The 25428-nt window shown below is 53.7% G+C and overlaps 2 protein-coding genes and 5 non-coding genes across 7 annotated transcripts; 6 read left to right on the top strand and 1 right to left on the bottom strand.

Annotated features, from left to right (window-relative positions):
• The first annotated feature begins 834 nt into the window (after positions 1 to 834).
• TRNAN-GUU (transfer RNA asparagine (anticodon GUU)) lies at positions 835 to 908 on the top strand. Its single transcript has one exon. It is a non-coding gene; the product is annotated as a tRNA-Asn (tRNA).
• Positions 909 to 2871: 1963 nt separating this feature from the next.
• Positions 2872 to 2945, top strand: TRNAN-GUU (transfer RNA asparagine (anticodon GUU)). The gene has a single exon. It is a non-coding gene; the product is annotated as a tRNA-Asn (tRNA).
• A 1932-nt stretch (positions 2946 to 4877) lies between these two features.
• On the top strand, positions 4878 to 4951 carry TRNAN-GUU (transfer RNA asparagine (anticodon GUU)). Its single transcript has one exon. It is a non-coding gene; the product is annotated as a tRNA-Asn (tRNA).
• Positions 4952 to 6854: 1903 nt separating this feature from the next.
• On the top strand, positions 6855 to 6928 carry TRNAN-GUU (transfer RNA asparagine (anticodon GUU)). The gene has a single exon. It is a non-coding gene; the product is annotated as a tRNA-Asn (tRNA).
• A 1923-nt stretch (positions 6929 to 8851) lies between these two features.
• On the top strand, positions 8852 to 8925 carry TRNAN-GUU (transfer RNA asparagine (anticodon GUU)). The gene has a single exon. It is a non-coding gene; the product is annotated as a tRNA-Asn (tRNA).
• A 3690-nt stretch (positions 8926 to 12615) lies between these two features.
• Positions 12616 to 13527, top strand: LOC129198591 (olfactory receptor 14J1-like). The gene has a single exon (XM_054808029.1). The coding sequence runs from the start codon at positions 12616 to 12618 to the stop codon at positions 13525 to 13527; it is 912 nt and encodes a 303-aa protein (XP_054664004.1).
• An 8981-nt stretch (positions 13528 to 22508) lies between these two features.
• LOC129198470 (olfactory receptor 14I1-like) lies at positions 22509 to 22973 on the bottom strand (the record flags this gene model as incomplete). Its single annotated transcript, XM_054807759.1, has 1 exon — positions 22509 to 22973. A coding segment is annotated over exon 1 (465 nt), but the record flags the coding sequence as incomplete, so codon positions are not given.
• Between the last annotated feature and the right edge of the window lie 2455 nt (positions 22974 to 25428).

Genomic DNA, 25428 nt, shown 5'->3' with positions numbered 1-25428 from the left:
TTACTGAGCCCTCTGGTGCCAAGTGCCTGAAGTGCAGCTCCTGAGAGAGGGAGCCGGCCCCTAAGCAAGCAAAAGGCTTCCTGAGGTCCATCCCAGTGTGGGGAGTGAAGGAAAGGAAGAGAGGAAGGTCAGCTCGTGGGGCATGTTGAGCACTGCCTGGCCACCCCCCAGCAGCGGGCATTCCCCATCTCCCAGCTTGAGGCACACAGACGTGATGGCAACCTCTCCCTTGTGCAGGGGCCTTCAGCCACATTCCCAGGGCAGAGCTATTCCTCCTCCACCCACCGACATCAGCAGCTTTCCATTTCTGGGCTCACGCATGGTTGGGAGGATTTGCTAAAGCCCTCGGCCAGCATCTTGCTTCTCTCCGAGTTCCCTCCACCCTCTCTCGCATCCGTACACACTGCCAATTGCTGCCTAATCCCTGGGAAGCTAAGAAGCTCTCACAGCTTTCCATCCCATCCTCAGGGGATGACCACGTTTCTCCAGTCACCAGAGGTGCCACCTTTGTAGGGCAGCTGGATGGTCTGCAGGGGGCAGGGAGTGAGACAGAAGGGGCACCAGAAGTGCCATGGCGGGGGCAGTCCGGTGCTGGGGGAAGGAAGGAAGGAAGGAAGGAAGGAAGGAAGGAAGGAAGGAAGGAAGGAAGGAAGGAAGGAAGGAAGGAAGGAAGGAAGGAAGGAAGGAAGGAAGGAAGGAAGGAGGAAGGCTGGACATTCAGGGTTCTGGTGTTTCTCTTGCCAAGTCACCATTAGGCGTGGTGGAGCTCTGCTTCCCTGGAAATGGCCAACCATCCGCCTGCCGACGGGAGGCACTCCAGGCATCCCCGTGGGAGTCTCTGTGGCGCAACCGGTTAGCGCGTTCGGCTGTTAACCGAAAGGGTGGTGGTTCGAGCCCACCCAGAGACGCCTTCCCCTTTCTCTGCCCATGGCAGGGGCTTGCAACCAGATGAGCTCTAAGTTCTCTTCCAACCCAAACCCTTCTTTGCTTCCAGAACAAGAGGGGGCTATAGTCAGCGCCCTCAGCACAGGCTGAGGAAGGAAAGCACGCCCATAGGAATGCCTTATTCTGCTTTGCTTGCGCACGCAGCTCGGCTTCACTTCTTACACTGTCTTTGTCTTGACCCATGAGTTTTTCTGCCCTTCCAATGCTCTCCCCCGTCCCGCTTGAGGCGAGTGAGTGAGCACTGGCACGGGTTTCCCACTGAGGTTGTGGAGTCTCCACCCCTGGAGATATTGAAAAGTCATCGGGAGATGTTCCTGGGCCACCAGCTCTGTGATGCTCTGGAAAGCTGTTATGATGCCTCAGGTCTACCTGAGGAGGAATTCCACAGAATGACCAAGACTGCTTAAATGCAACTTCTAGGTGGATGGTGCCAGTCATAATAAAACTTAAGCACCGTTGGAGATCAATGAGGAAAGCCAATGTTCTGGATTGAGAACTTCCTGGGGAGAGCGAAAAGGGAAGCTTGGATGCCTGGCTGAAAAGTCCTCGCTGCTCTTGGGGTTAGTATCTGGTTTGAGCCAGCTTCCTGAGCAACATGTGCATTCATGGAGGGTGATTCCCTGGACCTGCACCAGGCAGCAGCCAGGATTCCCAGGCGGGCCTTCCATCCCCCCTTCCAGAAATGGCCACCTCTCTCCATTCAGCATTCGTGGATCCCAAAATACCACGTCAAGAAAGACTTCTATGTGAGGAGACGGCAGCGGGGGACAGAGTTTTCCCACACAGCGTTGTACAGAAAGGGTCTTCCTTTTCCTCCATGTTCGGACTTCCTCTGGAGACTCTCCGGATCAATAGGCCTTGAGGAAGGCCGTTCTGTAAGCAGAAAAAGAAAGAAAACTGGTAGAAGAAGGCATTCCGTGTTACTGTTTTTTGGTCCTGAAATCTCCTCTAGTTTGGCTACGCTCCTGGAATCTCTCCAGTCAGCCGGGCAAGCCTTGAAGAATTTGGGAGAATGATGGAGGGAGGGAGACTTGGCTCATTAGGGCATTTTGCAGGTTACTGAGCCCTCTGGTGCCAAGTGCCTGAAGTGCAGCTCCTGAGAGAGGGAGCCGGCCCCTAAGCAAGCAAAAGGCTTCCTGAGGTCCATCCCAGTGTGGGGAGTGAAGGAAAGGAAGAGAGGAAGGTCAGCTCGTGGGGCATGTTGAGCACTGCCTGGCCACCCCCCAGCAGCGGGCATTCCCCATCTCCCAGCTTGAGGCACACAGACGTGATGGCAACCTCTCCCTTGTGCAGGGGGCTTCAGCCACATTCCCAGGGCAGAGCTATTCCTCCTCCACCCACCGACATCAGCAGCTTTCCATTTCTGGGCTCACGCATGGTTGGGAGGATTTGCTAAAGCCCTCGGCCAGCATCTTGCTTCTCTCCGAGTTCCCTCCACCCTCTCTCGCATCCGTACACACTGCCAATTGCTGCCTAATCCCTGGGAAGCTAAGAAGCTCTCACAGCTTTCCATCCCATCCTCAGGGGATGACCACGTTTCTCCAGTCACCAGAGGTGCCACCTTTGTAGGGCAGCTGGATGGTCTGCAGGGGGCAGGGAGTGAGACAGAAGGGGCACCAGAAGTGCCATGGCGGGGGCAGTCCGGTGCTGGGGGAAGGAAGGAAGGAAGGAAGGAAGGAAGGAAGGAAGGAAGGAAGGAAGGAAGGAAGGAAGGAAGGAAGGAAGGAAGGAAGGAAGGAAGGAAGGAAGGTAGGTAAGGAGGAAGGAAGGAAGGAAGGAAGGAAGGAAGGAAGGAGGAAGGCTGGACATTCAGGGTTCTGGTGTTTCTCTTGCCAAGTCACCATTAGGCGTGGTGGAGCTCTGCTTCCCTGGAAATGGCCAACCATCCGCCTGCCGACGGGAGGCACTCCAGGCATCCCTGTGGGAGTCTCTGTGGCGCAACCGGTTAGCGCGTTCGGCTGTTAACCGAAAGGGTGGTGGTTCGAGCCCACCCAGAGACGCCTTCCCCTTTCTCTGCCCATGGCAGGGGCTTGCAACCAGATGAGCTCTAAGTTCTCTTCCAACCCAAACCCTTCTTTGCTTCCAGAACAAGAGGGGGCTATAGTCAGCGCCCTCAGCACAGGCTGAGGAAGGAAAGCACGCCCATAGGAATGCCTTATTCTGCTTTGCTTGCGCACGCAGCTCGGCTTCACTTCTTACACTGTCTTTGTCTTGACCCATGAGTTTTTCTGCCCTTCCAATGCTCTCCCCCCGTCCCGCTTGAGGCGAGTGAGTGAGCACTGGCACGGGTTTCCCACTGAGGTTGTGGAGTCTCCACCCCTGGAGATATTGAAAAGTCATCGGGAGATGTTCCTGGGCCACCAGCTCTGTGATGCTCTGGAAAGCTGTTATGATGCCTCAGGTCTACCTGAGGAGGAATTCCACAGAATGACCAAGACTGCTTAAATGCAACTTCTAGGTGGATGGTGCCAGTCATAATAAAACTTAAGCACCGTTGGAGATCAATGAGGAAAGCCAATGTTCTGGATTGAGAACTTCCTGGGGAGAGCGAAAAGGGAAGCTTGGATGCCTGGCTGAAAAGTCCTCGCTGCTCTTGGGGTTAGTATCTGGTTTGAGCCAGCTTCCTGAGCAACATGTGCATTCATGGAGGGTGATTCCCTGGACCTGCACCAGGCAGCAGCCAGGATTCCCAGGCGGGCCTTCCATCCCCCCTTCCAGAAATGGCCACCTCTCTCCATTCAGCATTCATGGATCCCAAAATACCACGTCAAGAAAGACTTCTATGTGAGGAGACGGCAGCGGGGGACAGAGTTTTCCCACACAGCGTTGTACAGAAAGGGTCTTCCTTTTCCTCCATGTTCGGACTTCCTCTGGAGACTCTCCGGATCAATAGGCCTTGAGGAAGGTCGTTCTGTAAGCAGAAAAAGAAAGAAAACTGGTAGAAGAAGGCATTCCGTGTTACTGTTTTTTGGTCCTGAAATCTCCTCTAGTTTGGCTACGCTCCTGGAATCTCTCCAGTCAGCCGGGCAAGCCTTGAAGAATTTGGGAGAATGATGGAGGGAGGGAGACTTGGCTCATTAGGGCATTTTGCAGGTTACTGAGCCCTCTGGTGCCAAGTGCCTGAAGTGCAGCTCCTGAGAGAGGGAGCCGGCCCCTAAGCAAGCAAAAGGCTTCCTGAGGTCCATCCCAGTGTGGGGAGTGAAGGAAAGGAAGAGAGGAAGGTCAGCTCGTGGGGCATGTTGAGCACTGCCTGGCCACCCCCCAGCAGCGGGCATTCCCCATCTCCCAGCTTGAGGCACACAGACGTGATGGCAACCTCTCCCTTGTGCAGGGGCCTTCAGCCACATTCCCAGGGCAGAGCTATTCCTCCTCCACCCACCGACATCAGCAGCTTTCCATTTCTGGGCTCACGCATGGTTGGGAGGATTTGCTAAAGCCCTCGGCCAGCATCTTGCTTCTCTCCGAGTTCCCTCCACCCTCTCTCGCATCCGTACACACTGCCAATTGCTGCCTAATCCCTGGGAAGCTAAGAAGCTCTCACAGCTTTCCATCCCATCCTCAGGGGATGACCACGTTTCTCCAGTCACCAGAGGTGCCACCTTTGTAGGGCAGCTGGATGGTCTGCAGGGGGCAGGGAGTGAGACAGAAGGGGCACCAGAAGTGCCATGGCGGGGGCAGTCCGGTGCTGGGGGAAGGAAGGAAGGAAGGAAGGAAGGAAGGAAGGAAGGAAGGAAGGAAGGAAGGAAGGAAGGAAGGAAGGAAGGAAGGAAGGAAGGAAGGAAGGAAGGAAGGAAGGAAGGAGGAAGGCTGGACATTCAGGGTTCTGGTGTTTCTCTTGCCAAGTCACCATTAGGCATGGTGGAGCTCTGCTTCCCTGGAAATGGCCAACCATCCGCCTGCCGACGGGAGGCACTCCAGGCATCCCTGTGGGAGTCTCTGTGGCGCAACCGGTTAGCGCGTTCGGCTGTTAACCGAAAGGGTGGTGGTTCGAGCCCACCCAGAGACGCCTTCCCCTTTCTCTGCCCATGGCAGGGGCTTGCAACCAGATGAGCTCTAAGTTCTCTTCCAACCCAAACCCTTCTTTGCTTCCAGAACAAGAGGGGGCTATAGTCAGCGCCCTCAGCACAGGCTGAGGAAGGAAAGCACGCCCATAGGAATGCCTTATTCTGCTTTGCTTGCGCACGCAGCTCGGCTTCACTTCTTACACTGTCTTTGTCTTGACCCATGAGTTTTTCTGCCCTTCCAATGCTCTCCCCCGTCCCGCTTGAGGCGAGTGAGTGAGCACTGGCACGGGTTTCCCACTGAGGTTGTGGAGTCTCCACCCCTGGAGATATTGAAAAGTCATCGGGAGATGTTCCTGGGCCACCAGCTCTGTGATGCTCTGGAAAGCTGTTATGATGCCTCAGGTCTACCTGAGGAGGAATTCCACAGAATGACCAAGACTGCTTAAATGCAACTTCTAGGTGGATGGTGCCAGTCATAATAAAACTTAAGCACCGTTGGAGATCAATGAGGAAAGCCAATGTTCTGGATTGAGAACTTCCTGGGGAGAGCGAAAAGGGAAGCTTGGATGCCTGGCTGAAAAGTCCTCGCTGCTCTTGGGGTTAGTATCTGGTTTGAGCCAGCTTCCTGAGCAACATGTGCATTCATGGAGGGTGATTCCCTGGACCTGCACCAGGCAGCAGCCAGGATTCCCAGGCGGGCCTTCCATCCCCCCTTCCAGAAATGGCCACCTCTCTCCATTCAGCATTCATGGATCCCAAAATACCACGTCAAGAAAGACTTCTATGTGAGGAGACGGCAGCGGGGGACAGAGTTTTCCCACACAGCGTTGTACAGAAAGGGTCTTCCTTTTCCTCCATGTTCGGACTTCCTCTGGAGACTCTCCGGATCAATAGGCCTTGAGGAAGGCCGTTCTGTAAGCAGAAAAAGAAAGAAAACTGGTAGAAGAAGGCATTCCGTGTTACTGTTTTTTGGTCCTGAAATCTCCTCTAGTTTGGCTACGCTCCTGGAATCTCTCCAGTCAGCCGGGCAAGCCTTGAAGAATTTGGGAGAATGATGGAGGGAGGGAAACGTGGCTCATTAGGGCATTTTGCAGGTTACTGAGCCCTCTGGTGCCAAGTGCCTGAAGTGCAGCTCCTGAGAGAGGGAGCCGGCCCCTAAGCAAGCAAAAGGCTTCCTGAGGTCCATCCCAGTGTGGGGAGTGAAGGAAAGGAAGAGAGGAAGGTCAGCTCGTGGGGCATGTTGAGCACTGCCTGGCCACCCCCCAGCAGCGGGCATTCCCCATCTCCCAGCTTGAGGCACACAGACGTGATGGCAACCTCTCCCTTGTGCAGGGGCCTTCAGCCACATTCCCAGGGCAGAGCTATTCCTCCTCCACCCACCGACATCAGCAGCTTTCCATTTCTGGGCTCACGCATGGTTGGGAGGATTTGCTAAAGCCCTCGGCCAGCATCTTGCTTCTCTCTGAGTTCCCTCCACCCTCTCTCGCATCCGTACACAATGCCAATTGCTGCCTAATCCCTGGGAAGCTAAGAAGCTCTCACAGCTTTCCATCCCATCCTCAGGGGATGACCACGTTTCTCCAGTCACCAGAGGTGCCACCTTTGTAGGGCAGCTGGATGGTCTGCAGGGGGCAGGGAGTGAGACAGAAGGGGCACCAGAAGTGCCATGGCGGGGGCAGTCCGGTGCTGGGGGAAGGAAGGAAGGAAGGAAGGAAGGAAGGAAGGAAGGAAGGAAGGAAGGAAGGAAGGAAGGAAGGAAGGAAGGAAGGAAGGAGGAAGGCTGGACATTCAGGGTTCTGGTGTTTCTCTTGCCAAGTCACCATTAGGCGTGGTGGAGCTCTGCTTCCCTGGAAATGGCCAACCATCCGCCTGCCGACGGGAGGCACTCCAGGCATCCCCGTGGGAGTCTCTGTGGCGCAACCGGTTAGCGCGTTCGGCTGTTAACCGAAAGGGTGGTGGTTCGAGCCCACCCAGAGACGCCTTCCCCTTTCTCTGCCCATGGCAGGGGCTTGCAACCAGATGAGCTCTAAGTTCTCTTCCAACCCAAACCCTTCTTTGCTTCCAGAACAAGAGGGGGCTATAGTCAGCGCCCTCAGCACAGGCTGAGGAAGGAAAGCACGCCCATAGGAATGCCTTATTCTGCTTTGCTTGCGCACGCAGCTCGGCTTCACTTCTTACACTGTCTTTGTCTTGACCCATGAGTTTTTCTGCCCTTCCAATGCTCTCCCCCGTCCCGCTTGAGGCGAGTGAGTGAGCACTGGCACGGGTTTCCCACTGAGGTTGTGGAGTCTCCACCCCTGGAGATATTGAAAAGTCATCGGGAGATGTTCCTGGGCCACCAGCTCTGTGATGCTCTGGAAAGCTGTTATGATGCCTCAGGTCTACCTGAGGAGGAATTCCACAGAATGACCAAGACTGCTTAAATGCAACTTCTAGGTGGATGGTGCCAGTCATAATAAAACTTAAGCACCGTTGGAGATCAATGAGGAAAGCCAATGTTCTGGATTGAGAACTTCCTGGGGAGAGCGAAAAGGGAAGCTTGGATCCCTGGCTGAAAAGTCCTCGCTGCTCTTGGGGTTAGTATCTGGTTTGAGCCAGCTTCCTGAGCAACATGTGCATTCATGGAGGGTGATTCCCTGGACCTGCACCAGGCAGCAGCCAGGATTCCCAGGCGGGCCTTCCATCCCCCCTTCCAGAAATGGCCACCTCTCTCCATTCAGCATTCATGGATCCCAAAATACCACGTCAAGAAAGACTTCTATGTGAGGAGACGGCAGCAGGGGACAGAGTTTTCCCACACAGCGTTGTACAGAAAGGGTCTTCCTTTTCCTCCATGTTCGGACTTCCTCTGGAGACTCTCCGGATCAATAGGCCTTGAGGAAGGCCATTCTGTAAGCAGAAAAAGAAAGAAAACTGGTAGAAGAAGGCATTCCGTGTTACTGTTTTTTGGTCCTGAAATCTCCTCTAGTTTGGCTACGCTCCTGGAATCTCTCCAGTCAGCCGGGCAAGCCTTGAAGAATTTGGGAGAATGATGGAGGGAGGGAGACTTGGCTCATTAGGGCATTTTGCAGGTTACTGAGCCCTCTGGTGCCAAGTGCCTGAAGTGCAGCTCCTGAGAGAGGGAGCCGGCCCCTAAGCAAGCAAAAGGCTTCCTGAGGTCCATCCCAGTGTGGGGAGTGAAGGAAAGGAAGAGAGGAAGGTCAGCTCGTGGGGCATGTTGAGCACTGCCTGGCCACCCCCCAGCAGCGGGCATTCCCCATCTCCCAGCTTGAGGCACACAGACGTGATGGCAACCTCTCCCTTGTGCAGGGGGCTTCAGCCACATTCCCAGGGCAGAGCTATTCCTCCTCCACCCACCGACATCAGCAGCTTTCCATTTCTGGGCTCACGCATGGTTGGGAGGATTTGCTAAAGCCCTCGGCCAGCATCTTGCTTCTCTCTGAGTTCCCTCCACCCTCTCTCGCATCCGTACACACTGCCAATTGCTGCCTAATCCCTGGGAAGCTAAGAAGCTCTCACAGCTTTCCATCCCATCCTCAGGGGATGACCACGTTTCTCCAGTCACCAGAGGTGCCACCTTTGTAGGGCAGCTGGATGGTCTGCAGGGGGCAGGGAGTGAGACAGAAGGGGCACCAGAAGTGCCATGGCGGGGGCAGTCCGGTGCTGGGGGAAGGAAGGAAGGAAGGAAGGAAGGAAGGAAGGAAGGAAGGAAGGAAGGAAGGAAGGAAGGAAGGAAGGAAGGAAGGAAGGAAGGAAGGAAGGAAGGAAGGAGGAAGGCTGGACATTCAGGGTTCTGGTGTTTCTCTTGCCAAGTCACCATTAGGCGTGGTGGAGCTCTGCTTCCCTGGAAATGGCCAACCATCCGCCTGCCGACGGGAGGCACTCCAGGCATCCCTGTGGGAGTCTCTGTGGCGCAACCGGTTAGCGCGTTCGGCTGTTAACCGAAAGGGTGGTGGTTCGAGCCCACCCAGAGACGCCTTCCCCTTTCTCTGCCCATGGCAGGGGCTTGCAACCAGATGAGCTCTAAGTTCTCTTCCAACCCAAACCCTTCTTTGCTTCCAGAACAAGAGGGGGCTATAGTCAGCGCCCTCAGCACAGGCTGAGGAAGGAAAGCACGCCCATAGGAATGCCTTATTCTGCTTTGCTTGCGCACGCAGCTCGGCTTCACTTCTTACACTGTCTTTGTCTTGACCCATGAGTTTTTCTGCCCTTCCAATGCTCTCCCCCATCCTGCTCGGGGCGAGTGAGTGAACAGCTGGGAGGGGGCTTAGCTGCCAGCTGGGGTCATCCCACCCTGTAATGTGCCTTACTTCTGCTGTCACTAAACCCAGTAACGTGCTCTAAAATCATACCTCCTCCTTCTTCTTCTAGATCATGGTAAACTTTATTTCTTTACTGTTATTCCTTTCCTTCACTCCTCCTTGACAAGGTAGTTACAATTTCTCGGTATTGTAGTCTGGCATGAAGTGTTGAGAAGAATTCTTTTCCTCTCCTTTCTAACTGTTATCATCTACTGGCGAGAGCTCTCAGACACTATTGCCCCTAAATCATTTCTGCTCTCTCTCTTTTATTCCTGTTTCCAGGGTGTTTCTGTATGTCTCTGTGTGTGTGTGTGTGTGTGTGCAGTTGTTTCTCCTGACTATCACATGTCTGATCAGCTCTTTCATCTTTGCCAGCACCAGATCCAAGTGAGCATCTAGGGCCCATGTTGGCGCACCGGGCAGCTGTGTGAAGAGGTTGTCCTGAGGTCCTGCAGAGTGTTTGCACCTTGCTTTACCTGGTCCGTGAATGGCAGGGCAATTACCGTCCCCCACAGGAACTGGCTCATAGACCTGAAGTCTTGCTGGAGTTACCGTCAGAAGACCTTTCCTGCTTCCTCACCCTCACGGAGTGGTCCATAACTGCCAACACAGCGTCACCCTTACTGGATCCTCAGTGACAGAAGCTAACCATCCTGGAAGAGCTCCATACATCTGAGCTGCCCCTTCATACAGGGCGCATCCCCCACGCTCACCTTCCCCTTTGACTCTCTCCTGCAGAGCCTCTGTCCCTCCACTGCAGCACCCCGGGTGAGAAGCTGTCCCACCATGTCTCACTTGATCCCAAACTGCCACAGTGCTGTGAGGCTCCAGCTCCTCCTGTCTGTCTGTTCCCTGGCTCGCCGTGGCTGTGCACATTTGGGCTGCAGCATCTCAGCCGTGGCACCAGGGCTCAGCACGACTCCTTACAGGCAAACATGGTAAGAGGGACCCAGGACCCCACTCTGCCTCACGTGCTGGAGCGCTTGGCAAATGGCAGCTAAACAAGGAACTGAGGTGCCCACAGACTTCCCTGCAGTCTCCAAGGCCAGAGAAACACAGCTAGGCAGTGACACCTTGCCCAGGGAGGCGTTTGGTGACTCTGCAGAAAGTCTGCAGGGCTGTGGGGCTTGTGAGAGAAACTGCAGGAAGGACAGGGTGCTGCAGAGAAAGTCTTTGGGGGTGGACAGCCTTTGGCCCACCCACACAGTGGACATTATCATTGTCTTCCCCCTCCATTCCATCAGGCAGGTGAGTAGAGGTTCAGAGAGAGGAGAATGGTCAAGGGTGGAGAACACAAGTACAGGGCTGGGGACCCTGGGGTGACCTGCCTCCCAGTCCTGCGGCACCACCGAGGGATGGACCTTGCATCTGCGCCATGGCACTGGTGTTCAGGTGATGGCACACAGGCACCGGACGCCTTTGGACGTGTCTAATGCCATTAAATAAATGAAATGTCATTTTAATGCCATTAAAGAAATGAAACTAAATAAGATGTCTTCGGTGCGGGAATGTGGACGTGTCTTAGCTTTGCAGTGACCGGTGCTCCAGTGAATGCACTGAACAGAAACAGTCCCAGCTCTCCTTCTGATGCACTCCTATGTTTGGTCTGCTTAAGAGCTTCGCACGCTCCTGAGTGTGACAAGGTGCGTTCGGGTGCCCTAAACACACAGGTCTGGGGTCATTTTGGACGGCCTATGAAATCCCCCTTCCCCCTCTGGCCCTCAGCTGATGCTCAGGAAGGATGCAGCTATTCTCAGAGACTTTTCCATCAGAACTTGCAAACACTTGCACCCGTCTTGGACCACCCCTGGCCCCTCACTCATCGCCAAGTTTGTGTGGGTGAGCAACTGAGTGCCCACAGAATAGAGAGCAGGGGCTCACCTGCAGGCAACACTTCTGTGCCCCCCTGAACCGAACCAAGGGCGATCCCAGCTCCTGTGGCTGTGTGGGGTGCATGGAGGAGCTGAATCCTGCTTCTTCCAGCTGGGGATGAGATGCCGGCATTGCCTCCGCCAAACCACTGCCCGGCACAGGGGAAGCCAACCCCTCCGTGTCCCTGTCTTTGTGTCCTTTTTGGTATGGGACAGGAACGGCGGTGTCCAGAGGGGAACATTTACACCTCTCGCAGTCACTCAGGCTCGGGTAGGACAATTTCTGCTGCAGGAATCAGTCCCTCGCCACTGTTTAGCGAGTGTCCATTAGCGATTACTTTTGTGGACTCCAAAGTACATTCCCCAGGGATGACCCTCCTGCCTTTCAGTCTCTGTCAGCCCTGGAGCCCCAGGGACACCTTGAGGGAGCCCATAGAGGAAAGAGAAAGCGCTGCCTTGGGCTAGTCCTCTGCTGCTGAGCTGGGCTGAGCTCCTGGGACGGAGGGAGTCATGGCAATCGGGCAGTGCTGCAGAGAGACAGCTCTGCCCAGGAGCAGCTCCCCTGCAAAGCACAGCAGGGCTGTGGGCACTGCCTGCAGGCAGCGAGGAGAGACAGATGAGGCCGGGAGATGTGAAAGGCAGTGTGGAACAGGAGGATGCTGAGAGCTCACTGGAAGAGAAATCTTCTCAGCCCTGAATGCAGTAAGTCTCTGGCTGCATGGCAACGTGCATGACTTTCCTGGAGGGGTCTCCTAGAGCTGGCACATCCCACAGCAGGATGGCTCTCAGTATTTCCTTAATGTGGAGAAGGATGTGCTGCAGAGCAGGGATTCTGTGCTGCACCCTCAGAGGGACAGGGCATGACAGCTCCCTTCTGTCTAGGAGGGCTGCGGGGGTGTGCAGCTCGGTGTGCACCCAGAGGTGCCCAGGACTGTCCTTTGGTGCCCCAGGGCACTGAGACTCTGCCGCCTGCCCGGGGAGCTCCCCGTGGCACTGCAGGGAGAAGCTGTGGGTGGATGGAGTGACTCCCAGCAGGGCAGGGTCCTTCTGTGGTCAAGACGGGGCATGACTGCTTACAGCTCCAGATCACCCCCAGGACATTTGCAGTGGGTCCTTTTGAAGACGGACACAAAAGGAGCATTACTTGAAAGGGAAGGTGTCTGTGCTTCTCTTGATTGTCTGGGTGGGCAGTGGCAGATCATAGAATCCTAGAATCCTAGAATCGTAGAATGGTTGGGGTTGGAAGGGACCTCAAAGATCAGCTAGTTCCAACCCCCCTGCTGCGGGCAGGGACACCCTCCACTAGACCAGGTTGCCCAAAGCCCCATCCAACCTGGTCTTGAACACTTCCCAGGAGGGGACATCCACAGCTTCTCTGGGCAACCTGTTCCAGTGCTTCACCACCCTCCGTGAAGGTATTTTCCTTGAACATTATCTCAAAACTTCTCATTATCTTTTCCCTCTTAAACAGGCTCTGAACCACAGAGGCAGCAAATGCCCAACAGCAGCTCCATCACCCACTTCCTCCTCCTGGCATTTGCAGAGTCACGGGACCTGCAGCTCTTGCACTTCTGCCTCTTCCTGGGCATCTACCTGGCTGCCCTCCTGAGCAACGGCCTCATCATCATTGCCATAGCCTGTGACCACCGCCTCCACACCCCCATGTACTTCTTCCTCCTCAACCTCTCCCTCCTCGACCTGGGCTCCATCTCCACCACTCTCCCCAAATCCATGGCCAATTCCCTCTGGGACACCAGGGACATTTCCTATGCAGGATGCACTGTCCAAGTCTTTTTCTTTCTCTTTTTGATGTCAGTGGAGTATTTTCTTCTCACCATCATGGCCTATGACCGCTACATTGCCATCTGCAAACCCCTGCACTATGGGACCCTCCTGGGCAGCAGAGCTTGTGTCCACATGGCAGCAGCTGCCTGGGGCGGTGGTTTCCTCTATGCTGTGCTGCACACTGCCAATACATTTTCACTACCATTCTGCCAAGGCAATGCCATAAACCAGTTCTTCTGTGAAGTCCCCCAGATCCTCAAGCTCTCCTGCTACAAGTTCTTCCTCAGGGAATTTGAGGTGCTTATATTTAGTGCTCTGTTAGCTTTTGGGTGTTTTATTTTCATCGTGCTGTCCTATGTGCAGATCTTCAGGGCCGTGCTGCGGATCCCCTCTGAGCAGGGACGGCACAAAGCCTTTTCCACGTGCCTCCCTCACCTGGCTGTGGTCTCCCTGTATGTCAGCACAGCCACATTTGCCTACCTGAAGCCCCCATCCACCTCCTCCAAATCCCTGAATCTGATGGTAACAGTTCTGTACTCAGTGGTTCCTCCTGCAGTGAACCCCCTCATCTACAGCATGAGGAACCAGGAGCTCAAGGATGCCATTAGGAAAGTGATTTAATGGAAATCTTTCAGGAGTTATGAACTTGCCTTCTGTCTGCACGAATGACCCCCATACTATGCCATTGCAGGCACGTGCTTTGTTCAATTATCTATGTTGTTATTATTATCTGTGCAACATAAATGTTTGGATTCACTTCATTGGTAAGGATGAACGCACCTTCTCGGTGTCACCTGACTGGCATATGAAAAATCTTTCTAACACTGCATCAGAGCCGAGTCTCCCATAGCATCTTGGTAATAAAATGGCATCTCCGCAGTGCACTGCCTGGAGACTGGACTCTTCACCCAAAGCTGTTGACAAGAATAGGCATCAGCAGATGTCCCCCAAAGGGACCTGTTGCTCCATGGATTCAGGATCACAGAGCTCATCATCATGCTGGTGCCCTTCAGAGACTGAGGGTTTGATTTAGGACTTACCCATTGGTGTCTAATGACAGTGGAGTCAATGAGCGGTCAGCAAATCACTGAGGTACACACCCAGGGCTGTCACACATGTGACACGCAGATGATGTCCTTAAGGAAGGGAGTCAGGAGCTGCCTGGACAGCCCAGGGATCTCTTCATGGACAACATGTGCCTGGCATGGGCAGTGACTAGAGCCCCACAAAGTTTCCCAAGGTGGTGGAGTCACTCACAGGAAAAGTGCCCCTGCAGCCAGGCATCTGCAGGAAGGAAGGGCTCTGCAGGCCCAGAGGAGGAAATGGGGACCCAGCAGGCACAAGGAAGAGAGCAAACCAGAGTCATTCATGTCACCCTCAGTCATGAACGAACATCGAGTGTCCTTGGAAACGGACCATAGTCCCTTCAAGCACCTGCCACATCCACAGAGCCCCAGGGAGGGGGCTTAGCAGCAGTGATTCCCACCCAGCTCCCAAGGGCCAGTGAGCAGCACAAGGAGAGGGCCAGGAATGACCAGAATGATCAGGGAAAGGTGAGATGGGATCTGACCTGGGCGAGACTTTGTGTCAGAGAAGATTCCCATGCTCAGCTAATTGAAAACTGTTTCCAGAGCATGGATACCCTGACGCATACTCACAGCGCAGAGCCAGAGGTTCTCGCTGTCTCGCTGCTCCACCAGGCCGGTGAAGTGGCTGAAGAAGGGCTGGTGTCCGCCACACGCCACCCCTTTGTGCCATCGTCCCTCACAAAGAGTGACATTGGGACAGAGGCCGGCACCCTGTGTCAGGCCTTGCACTGATGGAAGCAAGACCCAGCAGCCTTGTGAGTTCGCTGCTGTCCCTCACTCGGTCCCTGTGCCTAGCGCATGTCCTTGAGACAGCCTCCCCCACCCCGTGTGCGCTGGCTCTTACCCGCAAAAGTCATCCCCAGTCCTGGCCAGTCCAGGGGAGGGCTGATCTTTGAAAGGCGACCAGCTCCATCTCTACGGAGGGAGCATCCAGCCTTCCTCAGGCTCACACATTCCCAGACCCTGGCAGACCCTGGAGGGGGACTGTCTGCAAACTCTGGGGCACCAAGATCTGTTGTGCAGACCAGGGGGATGTTTCCCCACCCCTGAATGCACCCAGCACCAGGTGGCTGTGGGGCTGCATGTGGGGCAGCGGGGCTCTGCTGCTGCAGGGATGAGGATGGGAACAGGAGCCACCAGGTTCCTGGAAGTTCCCGCACTGCCAGGGCGTCCCAAACTTACCCTCAAACACCCTGGCAGGTCTCTCAGCCTGGGCTCCCAAGAGGCACCATGGGTTGAAGAGTAGAGTGGGCTCCATCATGCCTAGCTCTGCCAGTAGACCTTCTGAAGCCAGAGCAGCTCCCAATGGTGGGGAGAGGACTCACTGCTGCTCACAGGGTTGGAGGTCTCTTGGGGGCTGCACCCAGTGGCACCAGCTGCCAGGAGCCCCAAGACACAGTGGCAGGCGTTGGTTCCCTGCACCACAGCTCACAGGGGCAGTGACAAAGCAGCTTGGTGGGCACCTGGTGTCCAGTCAGGGTCAACCCACCACATTCTCTCACATAAAGGGCAAGTCCCCTCCTCGTCTTCCCATACCGTCCTACCGAAAGAGCCTCTGTTGCAACATTGCAGTCATGGGAGCCATCCCACCATGTCTCTGTGATGTCAGAAAAATCATAGCCCTGCAACCGCACACAGATCTCTAACTCACCATGTTGATTCATGATCTTGTTGCAATTACAGAGACGTGGTGGGGTAGCTCCCATGACTGGAATGCTGTCATGGATGGCTGCGTACATTTTGGGAAAGACAGGCCAGCAAGGTGAGCTGGTGGAGTTGTTCTTTATGTGAGAGAGCAATGGGAACGTATCGAGCTCCGCATAGGGGTGGATGAAGAACGAGGCGAGAGCTTATAGGTAAGAATGAAGCAGAAGGCTAATATGGGTGACACTGTTGTGGGTGTTTGCTACAGGCCACCTGATCAGGAAGAGGAAGTCAATGAGGCCTTCTACAGACAGCTGGAAGTTGCCTGATGATCACAGGCCGTGGTCCCCAAAGTGGACTTCAACCACCCTGCTATTTGCTGGAAAGGCAACACAGCCAGGGACGCTGAGTCCAGAAGATTCCTGCAGAGCATTGATGATAACTTTTTGGTACAGGTGGTGGAGGAGCCAACGAGGAGAGGGGTGCTGCTGGACCTTGTACTAACACACACAGAAGGCTTGGTTGGGGATGTGGAGGTTGGGGGCAGCCTTGGCTGCAGTGACCATGAGATGGTGGAGTTCAGGATCCTGCGTGGAAGGAGGAGGGCTGTAAGTAGGATTAAAACCCTGGACTTCAGGAGAGCTAACTTTGGCCTCTTCAAAGACCTGCATGGAAGAATCCCATGGGTTAGGGCTCTGGAGGGTCAGGGGGTCCAGGAGAGCTGCTCAATATTAAAGCACCACTTCCTCCTAGCTCAAGATCGGTGCATCCCGAAGAGTAGAAAGTCAAGCAAGGGAGGCAGGAGACCTGCATGCATGAGCAGGGAGCTCCTGGAAAAAGTCAAAGGGAAGAAGGAAGTTTACAGGATGTGGAAAAAGGGACTGGCCACTTGGGAGGCATATAGGGATGTAGTCAGAAAATGTAGGGATGCAGCAAGGAAGGCTAAGGCCCACTTGGAAGTGAACGTGGCAAGGGATGTCAAGGACAGCAAGAAGGGCTTTTTCAAGTACATCAGCAACAAAGGGCAAACTAGGGAACATGTGGGTCTGCTGCTGAATGAGGTGGGTGCCCTGGTGATGGAGGATGCAGAAAAGGCAGAGATACCGACTGGCTTCTTTGCTTCCATCTTTACTGCTAAGGCCGACCCTCAGGAATCCCAGATCCTGGAGGTAGAAGAGAACGTTTTGTGAAAGGAAGACTTTCCCTTGGTTGAGGAGGATTGGGTTAGAGAACCTTTAGGCAAACTCGACATCCACAAATCCATGGGCCCTGATGGGATGCACCCACGAGTGCTCAGGGAGCTGGCAGATGTCATTGCTAGGCTGGTCTCAATCATGTTTGAAAGGTCATGGAGAACAGGAGAGGTGCCTGAGGACTGGAAGAAAGGCAATGTCACTCCGGTCTTCAAAAAGAGCAAGAAGGAGGACCCAGGAACCTACAGGCCAGTCAGCCTCACCTCCATCCCTGGAAAGCTGATGGAACAGCTCATTCTGGGAGTCATCAATAAGTATGTGGAGGAGAGGAAGGTTATCGGGAATGGTCAACATGGATTCACCAGGGGGAAATCATGCCTGACCAGTCTGATAGCCTTCTCTGATGGCATGGCTGGCTGGGTGGATGAAGGGAAAGCAGTGGATGTAGCCTGCCTTGACTTCAGCAAGGCTTTTGACACTGTCCCCCCTAACATCTTCATAGACGTGCTCAGGAAGTGTGGGTTGGCTGAGTGGACAGTGAGGTGGGTTGAGAGCTGGCCACATGGCAGGGCTCAGAGGGTTGTGATAAGCAATGCAGAGTCTAATTGGAGGCCTGTAGCTAGTGGTGTGACCCTAGGGGTCAGTACTGGGTCCGGTCTTATTCAACATATTCATCAATGACCTGGACGAGAGGACATTGTACCCTCAGCAAGTTTGCTGGAGTGGTCGATACACCAGAAGGCTGTGCTGCCATCAGTGAGACCTGGACAGCTTGGAGAGTTGGGTGGAGAGGAACCAAATGAAATTCAAGGAGGCCAAGTGTAGGGTCCTGCACCTAGGGAAGAATAAGCCCATGCGCCAGCACAGGTTAGCGTCTGACTAGCAGGGAAGCAACACTGTGGAGAATGACCTGGGACTCCTGGTGGAAAACAAGTTAAACATTAGCCAGCAATGTGCCCTCATGGCCAAGTATCCTGAAGTGCGTTAAGAAGAGTGTGGCCAGTAGGTCGAGAGAGGTTCTCCTCCCCTTTTCCTCTGCCCTGGCGATGCCACATCTGGAGTACTGTGTCCAGTTCTGGGCTCCCCAGTTCAAGAAGGACAAGGAACTGCTGGAGAGAGTCCAGCGGAGGGCTGTGAGGATGATGAGGGGACTGGAGCATCTCTTATATGACGAAAGGCTGAGAGAGCTGGGTCTGTTTAGCCTGGAGAAGAGAAGAATGAGAGGGGATCTCATCAACGCTTACAAATATCTAAAGGGTGGATGTATAGAGGAAGGGGCCAGACTCTTTTCAGTAGTGCCCAGGGACAGAACAAGGGAAATGGGTACAAACCAGAACACAGGAAGTGCCACCAACTTCTTTACTTTGAGGGTAACCGAGCACTCAAACAGGCTGCCCAGACAGGTTGTGGTGTCTCCATCTCTGGAGATATTCAAAACCCACCCAGATGCGATCCTGTGCAACCTGATCTAGGTGATCCTGCTTTAGCAGGTGGATTGGATTAGGTGATCTCCAGAGGTCCCATCCAACTCCTAACATTCTGTGATTCCCCATGCTGTGACAGTACTGTACAGGCACGTTAGAGAGGCACCCCAGCTTGCTGAATACCTGGAGAGGACTTGGGGGATTTCTCCATCATGGGGCCTTGAAGGCACTTCCCTGCTGAAGAAGATTTCAAAGTGCACTTTACAAAAAAAGCGTGCCTCTTAAGGAAGGTGAGACAGACAGGAGAAGCAGTCCCTTGAGCTCTGAGACTGTATGGTCAACATTGCTCCTTCCCACCCCAACCCTGTCATTTGTCTCATCAAAGACCTGGGACTGGCGTCACTTTTCCTCACATCAGACTTCTCCTTTCAAGTCCGCAGCTGGGTCTGCAGCCTTGAAAAACAAGTCCTATGGTGACATTGAACCTCAGAGAGAACCCAATCAGACAACAGGACTCATTTCCGGAACAACCTCATAGACACCTGGGCCAAAGAGCACGGCATTGAGTGAGTGTATCACATTCTTTATCACCAACCTCCGAGAAAATCGCACGATACAATGGACTGCTAAAGACTACGCTGAGAGCAATGGGTGGTGGCACCTTCAAACATTGGGATACACATTTAGCAAAAGTCACCTGCTTTGTCAACGCTAGAGGGTCTACCAATCAAGCTGGCCCTACCCAATCAAAACTTTTACATACTCTAGAAAGTCACTGTAGTGCACATAAAGGATGTGTTAGGGAAGACAGTCGGGGTTACTCCTGCCTCGGGCATAGGCAAACACATCTGTTGGATTGCTTTTGCTCAAAGACCTGGGTGCACACAGTGGGTGACACGGAAGTATGGGGCAGTCCGATGCATACCTCAAGGGGATTTGATTTTGGGAGAGAATAGCCAATGTTGTGGCTATTCATCACTGTCCCGCACTACATCCTTGTCTCTAAATTGGAGAGACATGGAGTTGACAGATGGACCACTCGGCGAATAAGGAATTGGCTGGATAGTCACACACGAAGAGTTGCGATCAACGGCTCGATGTCCAAGTGGAGAACGGTGACGAGTGGTGTTCCTCAGGGGTTGGTATTGGGACTGGCACTGTTTAACATCTTCATCAGTGACGTGGACAGTGGGATTGAGAGCACCCTCAGCAAGTTTGCCAACACCACCAAGCCGTGTGGTGCGGTCAACATGCTGGAGGGAAGAGATCCCGTCCAGAGGGAGCTTCGCAGGCTTGAGAGGTGGCCCCATGTGAGCCGCATGAAGTTCAACAAGGTCAAGTGCAAGGTCCTGCACATGGGTCGGCACAATCACAAGCACCACTACAGGCTGGCTGCAGAATGTTATAGCAGCCTTCCAGTACCTAAAGGGGCCTACAGGAAAGCTGGAGAGGGGGTTGGAGCTAGGTGATCTTTAAGGTCCCTTCCAACCCAAACCATTCTATGAGTCTATGAGTCTATGATTCTATAACAATGGCATTGCAGGAGGAATCACCCAGACCAATGAAGAATGAACTTTGATGAAACCAAGGAAGATGCAGAGGTGATGAAACTAGAACTGGCTTCAGCAACAAGTGCCCAGAAAGTTCCTCAAGATTGACATCTTCAACCCACAGACTGTGAGCATGGACTGCACCGGATGCAGCAGCTACAAGCTCCGAATGCAGCATGCAACAATCCACCATTACACACCATCTCTCCTGCCCTGAGAGACTGTTATGACCGATGGATCCCAGATGTCATGGACTAAACAAATTCAACAGGCATTTTAGAGGGATGGCCCATAGCCTCAGGGAATGAGATCTGTGTGTACATATCAAAAGAGAGGAGAAGCGATGGTGATTAATTGGACTGCATTGGGAAGTATAGGACCTGGGCATGACGTAGATGGGATGGAAAAAGGGGTGGATACTTTCCTGATTTCAGCTGAGAGAGAGTTAATTTTTCTTTGTAGTAGCTTGTTGTCCTGGTTCTGGCAAGGATAGAGTTAATTTCACAAAGAGCCAGGACAGGTGAGCCAAGCTGGCCGGGGGCTATTCCATACCATGTGACATCATGCTCACCATAAAAGGGGGCTAGTCGGGCAGGGGCGGGTTCGGTGTGGCTCCAGGACAGGCTGAGCGGTTGGTCGGTCGTGGGATCGGTAAATTGTTCTTTGTTATCACCCATTGTGAATATCTGTTATCAGCACTGTTGTTGATTGTTTCCCTCTCCCTTGCTGTCCCAGTAAACTGCCCTTATCCCAACCCTCGAGGCTTTGCCGTTGTTTTTCCATTCTCCTCCCCAGCCCGCCGGGGGAGGGGTGAGTGAGTGGTGCGTGGCACCCAGCTACCGGCTGGGGCTAAACCACGTCACTTGTAGAGTGCTGTGTTTTGGATTTAGTATGAGAATAATATTGATAACACACTGATGTTTTTAGTGTCTACACTAAGTCAAGGACTTTTCAGCTTCTCACACCCCATCAGCTGCACAAGAAGCTGGGAGAGCACAGCCAGGACAGCTGACCCAGCCTGGCCAAAGGGATATTCCCTACTATAGCACATCGTACTCCGTATATAACTGGGGAAGCTAGCTGGGACGCAGATTCACTGCTTGGAAACAGACTGGGCATCGGATTGTGTTATTTCCCTTCCGCATGCAGTTAACAATTGCATTTCTGCATCACTTGTATTGCTGTTATTATTGCTACTACTACTATTATTAATAATAGTAATTTCTTTGTTATCTTATTAAACTGTCTTTATCTCAACCCACGAGTTTTTTTTCGATTCTCCTCCCCATCCCCTTGCGGGGGAAGGACTGAGCGAGCGGCTGCGTGGTGCTTAACCGCCGGCAGGGGTTAAACCACGGCGCTGAGATGGAGCTAATTTTCCCCAGAGCAGCCCTCATGGTGCTGTGCTTTGCACTGCTAGCTAGCAAGGTGTTGATGACACACCAGTGTTTTGGCTGCTGCTGAGCAGTGCTGGCACAGCATCAAGGCTGTCTCTCCAACAGGCTGGGGATGGGCAAGATCTTGGGGGGGAGACACAGCCAGGACAAGTGATCCAAACTGACCAAAGGGATATCCCATACCATATGACATCTGCTCAGCAATAAAAAGCTGAGTGATAGGGGGAGGAAGGGGAGGTGGGGGTGGGTGGGCATTCCTTATTTACGATGTTTGTCTTCTGCGGCAACTGCTATGCATACAGAAGCCCAGGAAGTGGCCGGACATCACCTGCAGATGGGAAGTAGAGAATAAATCTTTTGTTTCCTTTTGCTTCTGCGCATGACCTTTGTTTTTGCTTTTTTTAAACTGCCTTTATCTTGACCCAGGAGATTTTTTTTATCTTATTTTCTCCCCCTCCCTCCCCAGTCCTATCAGGAGGGGAGTTATAGAGCGGCTTAGTGGGCGCCTGGCTTCCAGCCAAGGTCAAGCCACCACAAAGGCAGTGATGCAAATGAGTCAATGATGACACAGCACTAGATACATTTACAGAAGGGCTCTGGGTCAGACAGACCACGTTCTTGACTCAGGAGAATCGTGGTGATTCCAAACGCTAGTTTACAAAGACTATTTTCACACAGAGAAGAAAAGAGCCAAATAAATGACCAAGCTGGTCTGAGACACACTTGGAATCGCCTGTGAAGAGAGAAGGGCAGCTTATTCCTGCTGCAACAGCAGGGAGTGGATCAGTCTCCTTAGTGCCTCTTTGAGGTCCTGGTTCCTCATGCTGTAGATGAGGGGGTTCACTGCTGGTGGCAGCACCGCATATAGAACAGCCACCACCAGATTCAGAGCTGGGGACAAAACGGAAGGGGGCATCAGGTAGGCAAACATGGCAGAACTGGCAAACAGGGAGACCACGGCCAGGTGAGGGAGGCACGTGGAAAAGGCTTTGTGCCGTCCCTGCTCAGAGGGGATCCTCAGCACGGCCCTGAAGATCTGCACGTAGGACAGCACAATGAACAGAAAACACCCACAAGCTACACAAAGACTGACCACAGTAAAGCCAGCTTTCCTGACGTAAGAGTCTGAGCAGGAGAGCTTGAGGAGCTGAGGGATTTCACAGAAGAACTGGTCCACAGCATTGCCTTGGCAGAATGGAATTGAAAATGTGTTTCCAGTGTGCAGCACCGCGTTGAGGAATCCACAACCCCAGGCAGCTGCTGTCATTTTGAAGCAGGCTCTGCTGCCCAGGAGGGTCCCATAGTGCAGGGGTTTGCAGATGGCAACGTAGCGGTCATAGGCCATGATGGTGAGAAGATAATATTCTGAAGAAACAAAGGAGAGAAACCAAAAGACCTGTGCAGTGCATCCTGCATAGGAAATGTCCCTGGTGTCCCAGAGGGAATTGGCCATGGATTTGGGGAGAGTGGTGGAGATGGAGCCCAGGTCGAGGAGGGAGAGGTTGAGGAGGAAGAAGTACATGGGGGTGTGGAGGTGGTGGTCGCAGGCTATGGCGGTGATGATGAGGCCGTTGCTCAGGAGGGCAGCCAGGTAGATGCCCAGGAAGAGGCAGAAGTGCAAGAGCTGCATCTCCCGTGACTCTGCAAATGCCAGGAGGAGGAACTGGGTGATGGAGCTGCTGTTGGGCATTTGCTCCTTCCAGGGGTGGGTGACTGTGCAAGCAGGAAAAGACAAGCTCAGATAGACTTGCTTGAACAAATCCCATCGCATTTGACCGAGAAACACCCCCACACTGCCTACCAAGTTCTCTGGGGAACATTCTGTCACGTCTCTAGCTTGAACTCCAGTTGGTGCTGGCTGGGTGCACCGTGAGGATAAGAGTCCTCTGCCCATGGGTCCCAAAGAGTTAGTCCTGTGCTACAGCACTGTTAACCCAGAGGTGCCAAAAAGCCCTATGCATTTGGGCTGCTGTTCCAGCGGCAGGATGCCCGCAGCTGATTGAGGAGTGTTTAGTCTTGTCACCCAGCGGGTATACTCCCATTAACCGCCGTAAGAGGTGCAATGAGGACCAAGCCCAGCTGCTTCTTGGAGGCCAGAGGACAGGATTCATATCCTCCTACGTTGGCTTCTTTGACAGATGTCAGTGTCTCACTATCAGCTCTCTCTCAAGCCAAGGAACGGCGGGAAGCAGAGATGACCTGCCCATTGCAGAGGTCTTTGTCCCTGTCCTCACATCAATACACCACACGCACTATTTCTCCAGGCACTGCAGGGATACCAGCGTGCAAGGAATGCTTGCAAAAAGGCAAGCTCCAAAGCATGCCTTTTTCAATGGCAGCCTGGTCTAGTGGAGGGTGTCCTTGCCCATGGCAGGGCGGTTGGAACTACATGATCATTGAGGTCTCTTTCAGCCCAAACCATTCTATGAGTCTGTGATTCAAATTGATTGCCTGTTCTGCAGGGAATGAGGGAGAGTAGGTGAGTACAGACTCTTTAAGTACAGCCTCAGCTTTCAGATGCCTGCGTCTGGTGTTCATTGCAATGGTAGAAATTCTCGGCTTTTCCTTAGCTCTCAGGATAAACACTGGTGAGTCACTGGAGAGCAGAACAGCTCCCTGTAACCTAGTGCAGACTCAGGAGAGCCAGTGCGTTCATGGGTCCTGCTCTCAGCTGCCCTGTGCTTGCACCTCTCTCAGCTAGAGGACGATTGCACTCAGAGGCCACTCTGCAAGGGACCTGGACTGTGCCAACATCAGAGGAGTCTGGTTTCAGAGGGAAAAAAGTCTCCAAAGAGCACTCTCTTTCTCCACCCTGCTAGGGAGAGAGTGGCAGGCAGGGGAGATGTGAAGAGGCTCCTGACTCAGATGAGCAAACCAAGGACTGTCAGCTACCAGAAGGATCTTCCAGGAGAGCTGTGCTGTTCTGCAGCACTGCCCACAGCCTTCAAGGACACCCCAGGGGGACAGTCAGGTGTGGGCTCCTTAAAAGAGAGTGTGCTCATTCCCCAACTCGTGCACTGCATTGCCACAGCTCCCAACATCAGAAGCGGGGTCGGGCATCTCACTGTCATAAAGGCACCTCCATGGAAGGACCCTCAGGGCCAGTATCTGAACCGCAGCTGAGCCTCCCACACCTGCTGAGCCCCAGGGATCGTTAAGACAGGGGCAAGAGCCGCAGCACTCAGAGATGGAGAAACAAGGGTCATCGCTCCTCTCCTCCTGCCAAAGGAGAAAGAGAAAGAGAGAGGCCGGCTCTCGGGAAAGCCTTGCCCTTACCTCGGTGTGCGCACCACCTTCCAGATGGTGACATTGCCGGCCTGTTGCTCTCAGCTCCTTGGTCGTGCAGCAGGAAAAGGGCAGTTGTGGGAGAGATGCCCCTCTCTTCTGCTGGAGATCTGACTGCAGAGGAGGTGACTCATGCTTTAGACCCCATGGTTTTGAGGGCAGAGGACTCTGCTGGGTGGGAGTCGAGACAAGGGGGGGCACGTTCAGAGGCAGGCATCTGCACTGGAGAGGCTGAAAGGGAATCGGCTGGATCCCATTGCCCACAACCGAGATACAGAGCTGTTTTCTGCCTCTGGGCCTTTTCCCTGCCAGTGCTCACAGAGCCCATCCCACCCTCTGTGTGCTCTGATCTGCCCTCCAGAAACCTCCCAGGGCTGGACACCTTTCAGGAGCATCTCTGTGTTTGCAGCTGCTAAGGAGCAATTCAGAGGAGCCCTGTCAGGAAAGGTGGACACTGCCAAGGAGATGTTGGTGCTGCCTGTAGGCTGGGGGGTCAGGGGAGGGTGAAGGGACTTCCTGAGGTTCCTCACAGAGCTCTGGATCTTCCAGAGTAACGTTTTAGAGGTCTCACTATCAAATCTAAACCCTCAAAACTGTTTCCATCTCCCTATTGCCTGTGCGGGAAAATTGAGAAGAAACCAACAAATCCTACACAAAACAGTGCAGAGTCAGAAAAGACCTTTCAGATACCTGATGACTTTCCCTTCCCCTTGAAAAGTTCCCATGGTGAGCTAGAGCTTTGAGCTGCCCGATCCCACATAACGCCCTCCAGATGGAAGAAAGATGCTGCCCTGCCAGGGCTGCTCCTTCCTCCCAGACCTTCTCCCTGCCATGCTCTGGCTAGTTCCACTTCTTCTGCACCCCTGAGAAGCTGTGAGAGCCATCCTGACAGGTCCCATCAGCTGTCAGATGTGGCAGCTTTGGAGGAGCTCTCTGGGAAC

Source organism: Grus americana, chromosome 33, assembly GCF_028858705.1.
Source record: "Grus americana isolate bGruAme1 chromosome 33, bGruAme1.mat, whole genome shotgun sequence".
NCBI lineage: Eukaryota > Metazoa > Chordata > Aves > Gruiformes > Gruidae > Grus > Grus americana.
The sequence above is the reverse complement of the archived record's forward strand: the minus strand, read 5'-3'. Positions and strand labels throughout refer to the sequence as shown.